The sequence below is a fragment of the Vitis vinifera genome, chromosome 8 (assembly GCF_030704535.1).
Source record: "Vitis vinifera cultivar Pinot Noir 40024 chromosome 8, ASM3070453v1".
Classification (NCBI taxonomy): Eukaryota; Viridiplantae; Streptophyta; class Magnoliopsida; order Vitales; family Vitaceae; genus Vitis; species Vitis vinifera.
Window position 1 is genome coordinate 14,687,227 of NC_081812.1, and position 10,804 is coordinate 14,698,030.

General features: G+C 35.2%; 1 protein-coding gene across 1 annotated transcript; it reads right to left on the minus strand.

The window, feature by feature from the left end:
* Positions 1-406: 406 nt before the first annotated feature.
* On the minus strand, positions 407-6,680 carry LOC100258490 (soluble inorganic pyrophosphatase 4). The gene is made up of 9 exons (XM_002278831.5): positions 5,878-6,680; positions 4,124-4,261; positions 4,001-4,029; positions 2,659-2,724; positions 2,470-2,577; positions 1,896-1,961; positions 1,696-1,816; positions 1,461-1,542; positions 407-808 (listed from the first exon to the last, which is right to left on the minus strand). The coding sequence occupies exons 2-9, from the start codon at positions 4,257-4,259 to the stop codon at positions 766-768; spliced, it is 651 nt and encodes a 216-aa protein (XP_002278867.1). The 5' UTR covers positions 4,260-4,261; positions 5,878-6,680; the 3' UTR covers positions 407-765.
* Between the last annotated feature and the right edge of the window lie 4,124 nt (positions 6,681-10,804).

Below are 10,804 nucleotides of genomic sequence, written 5' to 3' on the forward strand. Positions count from 1 at the left end.
GAACTAGCTCTACTAATTCTCTCATCACTACTTTATTTTTTTGGGACTAGAAACTTTCATAAATTACAAGTATCTTGTAAGGAATATGGATTGATCAGAGAGTTTTTTGGTTCAATCCGGCTATTTTGGTATATATTTTGAAGGCTTTTTTTAAATAAAAAAAAATTATTATCTTATCCATTGGGACTTGTTTAAGCATGGTTTTACTCTGTCAACGGTTTGCTTGATTTTACAACCCACGCCCAGATGAATTGAGTGGCACTCGTTAGTTGAATCGGCTCTTGAAAGTGAGTCAAAAAGGTTAACGATGAGGGTAAAAGAGAATGGTCGAGTTCGTAATGTTGACAACTAAATATATCAATATATTCAGACTAATTGTATTCTAGAATTGCTGGAGACGTCTAGGTTGAGAATGATAATCCAATTCACTCCTTGCAAAGGAATCTTACAGGTATGGTGATAACAAGACACAACAAATCAAAAAATCATCACAAATATCAACACACTCTAGCGACTTAAACTAACAACAGATTTTTCTTCCCTTCCCAAATGTGTTACAGTGAAAATCATCCAAAAGTTGCCATATGCAATATCAGAACCATTCATTACAAAAGTAGGTCTAAGCACACAGTCCACAAGCCAGTGTGTACATATGCAGCAAAGGTATAGAGGTTTCTTATAAGGACGAACGATAGTTATAAAACAACAGCTTCCCATATAAAAGGCTGGCACTCTTTCAGATCTATCATGTGTAGAATGAACAGACTACCGCCTCAGGCTCTCCACTATATAGTCCGCATAGAGATTCCTTCACAAATGTAATAAAAAAAAATGCATTAAGTTTTAAGACCATAATCCATGCACGCAAAAAATTCTAGACTTAAGGCAAACAAGGAAAGAGCGGGAGACAGATCAGAGAAAAAGGTTAGAAGCCTACAATAATTTGTAGTGAGCGACACATAAAATCAATGACCCTAGTTCAACAATGGTTATTATTTTATCCACATGTATAGAAGAGTGGAGTGGACTGGTGTTTATAGATAGTTCTTTGGATGATGGCAAAGGCGAAAAGCTCAATATGATTAAAGAATGAAAGCATCAGCCAACCATGGCTGAATAAGAGGGAATTGGTTGGTATGTGAGTTTGTGCCATAATTGACTCTTTCACAGATTAGTTCAATAAACGTGAAACATCCAAACATCATTGAGTTTCAATAAATGTCATTTATACATCAAACATGAAACTTCATTATTCTAATAAAAAAATTGTATAAGCTTTAAATTTAAACTAATCAAACCAGTGTTCCAAATCTGATATCAAAGATACCCAATTGGCACTCCTGTTGTTCTCCTGGGCTTTTCTATATTCTTTATTCTATATGCGTATATCACACACACATCGGTATATGTTAACATACACAAACTATAAATAAATGGAGACAAAGGATCATAACACTTACATGGAATGCTGGATTGCCTCATAAGCACTGGAAGATGGCAGAAAGTCGTTAACTGCAACTTCCTTGTTCTCATTTTTCTTGTCTGATTGGTTTATTAAGGAAAAAAAGGATGATTTAGATCCAATTTTCTAGATTTGAGATTATAAAAAAATAAACAAGTATTTTAAGGACAGTATGCTTGAAGAATCGTTTTAAACTAGTGTTTGCTAAGGATTAAGAATTTTTAGAAGGATACAATCTTCAAAGAAACGGCGGATCTCAGCCAAACGGTGCGGAGGGAGCTCATTGATATCAGTGTAGTGTCGGTACTCAGGATCATCAGCACAAACTGCAATTATCTTGTCATCTTTCTCTCCCTGTGTTAATCAAGGTCAAGATTAATTCAAGGTTTAGAAGTAATTGGGAGAGGAAATATATCTTGTCATCTTTTTCTACCTGATCAATCATAGGCATGAGACCAATAGCTTTAGCCCGGAGAAAGCATCCTGGAAGAACTGGTTCCTGTAAATGTTTGAAAAGCCATAAGGAATATGAGAGTTTCCATTTATAACCATTGCTTTGTAATATGGAATATTCAGAAACCAAGCACATCCAAAAAATTAGTGTGAACTAATGGGCATACAACCTGATGAGTAATTATAAACTGACTGATTCCTAATTTAAACTATTTCTTAACATTGTCAAAATTTTGAATAAATCAATAGGCATCATCAAATATTGACTTTTTTTTCATAGGAAAAACAAGAAATGCATTAAAAAGCGACATTCAGGTGTGTTCCAATAATTTGAAGCTTGTTTTAGAGGCAAGTTGTGGGTTCCAAAACCACCAACCACATTAAGGTGCTATGTTCCCAGTTGCTTTTAAGCACTACATTGTCCTCAAAATTGAACTTCAAATTTCCATTAGATGATAAATAAAATTGTTTCCAAACATGCATTGTAATCAGCATACAGGTGAAAATATGACGCATTCAAAACAGTGACACATGTCAAACAGCATTAAGCATACCTGCATGATAACCAAGACATCCATGGGGTCATTGTCCTCACAGAGAGTACGTGGGATAAAGCCATAGTTGTGGGGGTACACAACTGAAGAGTACAGCACACGGTCAACCTGCACATGAATATAAAATTTAGCAACCAATTGTTGATCTGCAAAGAGTACCTAGAAAAATGGATTAGAACACCTAATTACCTTGATCAGTCCAGTTTTCTTGTCAAGTTCATATTTCACCTTGCTCCCTTTCCCTATTTCAACCACCTGCAAAAATTAGACATATGTTCAAATAAGAACCTTGGTTGATTAAGAAGGCAAGGTTTCTAACAATTTATTTATGAAAATTTTGTCAAATTTCACTAGTTCTTCTAAAATAGAACAAACACAATGTTAACAACAAAGAACTAGAACAATTTCATGCAGAAAGGAAAATATAAAAAATGAAACCTTTTGGGAAAATAATATAGCAAAAAATTGAATATCTAAGGAAATGGATTAAATCTATGAAATGATAAGATTTCATATTTATGAAATTAGTTTATTTAAATAAAAGGTTTCTATTTGTATTTGGTTCTGGAAAGTCAATAAGTTTGAACCAAGACAATTGTGTACTCATTCGGACTCTTGTCTTAATATTTAGGCACTCTAAGAAAAGGTTTCCTGTCTGGAATGCATATACAAGCTACCGTTGTTGCCAAAAACCAAGATACATCATTATCCTATCCATATTTTGATAAGTTAATGGTAGCCTTCCAATAAACAAGAACTTCAAAGACAAAATGCAAATACTTTTTTGTCAACTTTTAATCATTTTATTGAAAAGGAATCATTTCAAACTCCAGTTAAAAATGGGAAAATCCATTATAAACCATCACCGACATAAGAATTTTCAAATTTGAAAGTGACTGCAAATTAGAGGATAAGTAAGAGAATGAATTTATGTGCCACACAGGCGGTTCTCAAATTCTTAATTCTTAAGTGAATTAGCTCCCAAGATGAAAGAATTGTTTAGAGTTTTTTGGGTGATACAGTCCACAATTAGAAAGACTCTACTAGACTGGCATGGTTCCTTTGTTGGAAGAAAGCAGAAAAAGGTTTGGAGAGCAGCTCCTTTATGCTTCTTTTGGTCTATTTGGAAAGAGAGAAATAGAAGATCTTTTGAGAATGTGGAACTCTCAATCCAAAGGCTGAAATACTTGTTTTTGTGTAACTTGTTAACTTGCACCAAACTATTTATAGGTGAAAGATTGTTGTCCATAATAGATTTCATTGATTGGTTGGGGTCGGTTTGAGGGAGGAAGTATCTTTTTGTTTTCTCTTCCTTTTTTTGGCCTTTTTTGGTTGCCGTTGTATACATCATGTGTACTTTGGTCTGCCCTTTTTGGTGTTTTTAATACAAATCTCATTTACTGATCAGAAAAAAAAAAAAAGTGAATTAGCTCCCAAGATTTATAATCACTTAGGGAACTGGATGATTGTGCAGCTCAACACTAACATTAAACACCAACATATAAAGCTAAATGCAGTTCAGTATTCTTACACAGTTGAAAATTGTTGGAGCTCCAGGTCCTGCATTGAAATAAAAAATGTCATAATAAAAGGCCACTAGTAAAAAGGAGACATTAAGAATTAACTCAACATGCGTTACAACAAAAGTAGGTACCTATCTCAAGATCATGCCAGGGGTGTGCAGCAACAGCCCTCCGGGTCATGGATGAAAGAATCCTTTCATTAAGAGGTGGGTGTGAGTGTTGATGAGAGTTAAGAGCTTTGTTTGGAGTCTCAATAGGTGGAGCCATTACTGCAAGCCAAATTCACATGCAGTTTTCAGTTAAAACAAACACTAGATTTCTTAGAAGCATTCACCAGCTCTATTATCAAATGAAATAGTAGAAGACATATCCAATTGCCACAGGTCTAATGATATTGTCAAGGGTTATGTCTCATATATGCTAGAATATTCAAATCGAAACTATATGAAGGCAAGAAACTTAATAAAATGTTTCAAGCAGGTTAAGACAGACATCGTCCTTTTCAGTACCACCTGATTTGAGAGATGATCTGTTTTGATAGTTAGATTAAATGATTTTTGCAATAGTTACATGGAAGAATCATGATTCCTTGTGAAGACATTTATGCTAACATATAAGATAGTCTCAACCAACATTGTAACACTCCAAATAGATTCAATATTGACTTCAAATTCATATCAGTAATCACTTGAATGTTGGTGCAATACATATTGTTTTCTGAAAGGCACCATCAGTTGCAACAATAAATACAAAAAACATAAAATTCTCCATGCAAAGATGCAGAGCCTCAAAGCTATGGTAGTGGGAATCCAAAATTAAGTGAAAAAAAGCTATGTTGAGAATGCAATGAAACTGGCTATGAATTAGATATTGTTGAGATTCAAAAGAAGAATGAAATAAGGCCTTCAATTCTAAAAGCTCTTTTCAATAAAGTTGGGGGCGGAATGCTTTTGTGGAATTGCTTCTAAGAAGTGTTCAAAATTTTTCTACTTGTTGAACAGAAGCTTCTCTTTCTATATGAATCTTTCCACAACATTAATTTATTCAAAGTGACAGCTGACTAGAAGGGACCCTTCGGTACATCAAATGTAGAAAAATTACTTTGATTGCAGGGCGCTAATAATCCAAGTTGGGTTACAATCTGATGACATCTTAGAATGATATTGAACTCTGCACCTCTAAAATGCAATAAGAAACTCAGATTTCACAGTAACAACCTGCAATGGCTTTCACATTCTCCCCATCTTCCCCACTAAATAGAGAGCTAGAAACACTGACATTGCAGAGAGTTCTGGGGGTGAATAGAAAAGCCTCCAAGTTTCTTGGAAAACAAACAGATAAGATGGAGAAAAGAGAATTTCATCCCATTTTACCCATATAAAATTTGCATTTCCGGAGAACTACAGAGATTTCCTTGTTTCCCAAGATTACTAAGTTGCATATTCACAACTGTGTAAAGGCCGCGCAAAGCAAAATCAGTTCGTGAAATGTACAGGACTATCCAATCCGTAGCCAGCATCACAAGACAGTTAGGTATGTTTGGCTGTCATTTTCAGTCTTCAGAGACCTTTCTCATTCTTGAAAGTATAAAAGTTGCGTTCGATTTAAGACCACAAAACCAAGAAAAAAGCACACACAAAATGCTTGAGCAAACAGACCCTTAGGAAAACAAACACAGATCTGAGATTCACCATTTATGCGTAAAACTAACGCAACAGTAATATATCCACGTACTATCAGATCCGCCGACCAAAAAAGAATCAGAAGCAAACATATAAAACTAGATCAAAACATCACCAAATCAAATGAAAGAAAATTCAAAAGAAACGCATAAAAACCCTAAAAAAAATTAGAAAACGATGATCCGGAACTCAGAAACACGCACCTTCAATTACCAAACCTCTGGTTCCTGCACGAAGCTTAACCAAAGTACGGTTCGAAATCAGAAACACAGATCTCAAGAACAGAGAGAAGAGAGGAGAAGGGCGAGAGAGAATGGAGAGAGAGGACACTTTAAGAAGAGGAAGAGTGGAGGTGAACGCGTTCCCGCTCTGTTTCCTCTTTCTTCATTTAAAGGCACCGGAAAGGGCAAAAAAATAAATAAACAAAAAAAAGGAAGAAAAGGAAACACTCCTTCCGTGAAAATGAAATCGGCATATAAGGCAGAGTCATGGAATTATTCTGGATTCGTTTCCTTTCATTTGTTGAATATCTAGACGTGTTTACAGCTAGGCAGTGCTTCCACGTGTCGCCTTCACATTGGATCTCGGTGGCCCACTGCTGACAGGGACTGAGTTCCTAACGGTCGTGCGGTGCACTTTTCTCACTACGTTATCGAATAGGAGGGTGAGGAGTCCCGTTACGGTCGTACCGAAGTGCGGTGGGGATTGCGCGATCTCTGGAAGGGGAATGATCAGGTGTGTAACCCACACAATACCAGACCATGCTCCCCCAAATATGTTTCCAGATGATGCGAATTTGCTGATGTGGCAGCGGATTATTAGCCGAGGCTGTGTGAATAGTTGGGTTGGTTTGATAGAGAATGTTGATTCCGAAGGTGGAGAGGATTTGGCGTTGAAGCAACATCGACCGGATCAAATCTTGTGTTTTATTGACATGTGATTTGGAGGCTGGAGCTGCGTGGGAATGAATAGGAATTGGAATGCCCCCTCCATTACTCAACCCTTTTGCTTTTGTTTTTTTGACTTTGAGTATGAATAGTGAATACTATAAGTCTATAACCTACCAGTCTTCTTTGTCCTGCTGTTTTAACTTTTAACTCTTTAATCACGCAGTAAAAAATATCAATTTGTATGGACTCATTCAATACGACTATTCTTCTCTATTGACTATTCCTCTTCTAGAAGGAATGTAAATGAGTCAGTAGTCAGTGGAGGGACGACGCCCGAGAAAGACCTCCGATGACTCAGCAACTTTTCTAATACGCCCTTTCTTTTATTTTTATTTTTCCTCTCTCGAGGCTAATTCAAATAACTAAAGTAACGTCATGGGCATCTTAAATAATAAAGGGAATAGCGTTGGAGGATTTAAAGGGAGGAGGAATCACTGTTGACGGGTTATTATCATCGAGGGATAAGCTTTGGGACAACACGTGGCGCCAGAGAAGCAGTAATCGTACCCCACCATCCTACATATAGTAAATGCATTTACGCAATCTCAATGCTTTTAAATTTTGGGAATATCTCCTCAAAAGGAGTGACGTTATCGGTTGATTCCACAATTTCTTTAAGATTTGTTTTTTTTTTTTTTGAATAATTTATAGGTATGGAAAAGGAGTATGAAGCTTGTATTTCACGTAATTCAACCACGTTACAAATACATTCACATTTAATTTATGACCAACTTGTATGATGTATCATTTTGTACATGCCAAGCAACATTGGGCGTGTGTCGGTGAGTATTCCAACAACAAGCCAGCCACGCCCATGCCCAGATGGACCACTCCACACGTCCTTCTCCGTCCATACCAAAATCCACACGACTGGAGTACTCTAATTTAATTTACAATTATACATAGCTAAAATATCTCCATCGTGGCCCGTAATCTCCTTTTTATGTCATGTATGTCAGGTGATTAGTCATGGTGTCTCGTTTTTATTATTTTGTTGGTTGTGGTCAACGAGGACCTGCCAAACATATCTATAAGTATGAATTAACAATTCACGGCATGTAATGTTATTTAACCCCTGACAGAAACATTCGACTCCATATGATGAATACCAAATTTGTGTGTGGTGTCGGTTGGGAGTTCAACAAGAAGGTGCGTTTACCTCAAAACCATACGTGGTGATGTTATGACTATTACTGCTTCGAAGCACCGATTTGGTTATAAGACTTTTGAAAGTTAGTTGGGTGTCCATTCATTAAGAGACAAAGGAAAAGCACCATGGATCTCAACCCCATGATGACCCTTACCCTTACCCTTACCCTAAAAGGATAGGGCGCCTTCCGCACCAGCCACCGGCAGTCCTGTAGATGCGCCACACGTTATGGCTCATGTGGTTTCCTCAAGATCTAAACTGTGCGTAGCTTCCACCTTGTGTGGCTTAACATTGACCATTGTCCTTGTATGCGGCTCAAAGTGCCTATTGACGTGGATCTTCCACTCCCAACAGAGTTTTATACGCATACAGATACTTCCACGATGGCATTGCATGAACTCCAATAATTCAAGCATTGGGTTTTCACTTATTGGATGGATACCCGAAAAACGGTAGCTTTAGGTGATGACTTTTTCCATTAAGAATTTGTGTTCGGTACGACCTAATGACTTAATATAATAGATTAAATATGTGTGATAAAATAATTTGATATTATAATTTAAAGTTAATAGTAATTTTAAGTATTGAATTAAAATACCTAATTTATTTTCAATCTCAAAATATTATTTTTCCTTATTTATTTCGATTAATGAGTAAATTTTTTAACCATAATTTAATATCCACGATTCATCTATTATATTAAATATTCTATTGTTATGTTATATATGTATTAATGTTTAATAAATAAATTTATAACTTAATATTATTGAAAATAAATATTTTAATTTAATAATTTGAAATACATTTAATGTTTAAATTAAAGATAAATATATATATATATATATATATATATATATATATATATATATTAATTCAATAACTTGAAAATAATTTATCAAGGTAAATATTAAGTTTTTAGGCATCACCTATTTGTATTTTTCTAAGAAATGAAAGTGAATTATTATGTGTGAATTGATGGCACCACTAGCGGATTCGCATATTCGGGGCAAGTGGGCTGTGGGCCACGAATTCGTGCCTCTATGTTTTTATTTAAAAAGTGATCAATTTTTTTTACATAAATATTATTTACCATTTTAAAATAAAATTTTATTTTAATAATAAAATAATAAATATATTTTTATCAAAATAAAACCAAAAAATGGATGAAACATTAAATTTAAAATTTTGGGTTTTTAAGGATCTTTTTAATTGTAACAAGTTTGTTACTTTCTTTTATTTATTTATTTTTGGTATAGAAAACAAAGTTGTGTTACCCAAAATGCAAATATTTGGAAAATTAATTGGTTGAAATAAATGAAATAATATCAAAATTTATAAATCTAATATTTCTCTTATTTTGCTTGAAAAACAATTCATTTTTTTTATATAAATGTTTGTTATCATTTCAAGTATTTATATATAAGTTTTTTTAAAAAATATTTTTATACAAAAAAATTGACAACATTTTTGTCAAAAATAAGACCAAAAAATAATGGAAGATGTAATTTCAAATTTTGGGTTTTTAATTAAATAAACCATATTTGAAATACCTGAATGTTAGCTGACAACTCATAATAGTCTAGTTGTTGCTGTATTTTTAGTTTTAACTGAAGAATGTCGTCAAGCTCATTTTAAATGCCACAAAATGGCTATTTGCTTTGAACGGACGTAATAATAAAATATTGTGATAAATATTACATTATAGTCATCATTTTCAGCCTAAATTCACATACCATAACTTTTGGAGAAACCTAGAATTTAAAATTTTTATATTACAAAGAATATTGTTGAAACATTTCATGCAAAAAACTAAGCTCAATGAGAGTCTCGTTTTCATTGTCTTCATCATAATAATTATCATCATCAACATCTCAAGACTATATCATTAAGGGCCCGGATAACATGACTTCGATGAGGATTAATTATATTTATAGATCCCAATATTGTCTCATGCTATTCATTAATGTTAAATATTGTCTATTTTAAACCCAATTGGTTTATCATAACTTTGAAATATTTATATGGTTAAGAAGAACTCGTATTTATATAATGCCAAAAATTCTCTCCCTTATCCAATGTGGAACATTACAATTACTCGTCATGCAAACACAATATCCTGTTGTATTCCATGGGATTGTGAGCTAAAGAGGCAGACACCCATTACAAGGTCAAATAAACCCCCACACGGGGGGTTGAGGATCGGTTCTAATATTATTTGTAATAATTTGTATCTAATCATAGAGGTGTCCAATGGGCTGTGCCGAGTTGACACGACCCGATGTTTACTAGGCCAACACAACCCACTTAAAAATTGTGTTGGGCCGGGTTGACCCATGCAAACCAAATAGGTGGTCCGACACAACCCATAAGCCCGGTAGGCTAATCTTGCCATGTCATGTTATGCTAGGGGTCTCCAAAAAGCCCGCGGCCCGCCGGGCCCGAGCCCATTTATGGGCGGGCCGGGCCGTGGGCCTAAATTTAGGCCCGGAGGCCCGCCCTTAGGCCCGCCTTTAATTTTTTTAAAAAAAATAATATACTATATTTTTATATATATATAACTAATTCATTTAATAAGCACAAAAGAAATGTAGCTCAGTTGGTTAGAGCCTTGAAATTTAAGCTTGAGGGGAGGGGTTCGAATTCCCCCCTCTTCCTTCCTTTATTTAAAAGCCATTTTGGCTTATTTAAAAAAGCCCGCGGCCCGACCCGGCCCGCCCAGCCCGCCCCTCAGCCCGCCAGCCCGCTAGCCCGCGGGCTCATAGGCCAGGCCGCGGGCCTAGCATTTGAGCTCGGCCCGGCCCGGCCCGGCCCGCCCGTTGGAGACCCTTATGTTATGCTGTGTCGGAGGCCGTGGCCAATGGGCCACTCACTTTATTAAAAAAAATTTATTTTATTTTTTAAAGTCATTTTGTCTTAAGTTTTTTTTCATTAGTAAATATATATATTTTTTGTTTCTTTAAACACCTCTAATAATTATATTTTTTATTTTTTTATACCCCTCTAATAATTATATCTTTTATTTTTTATATT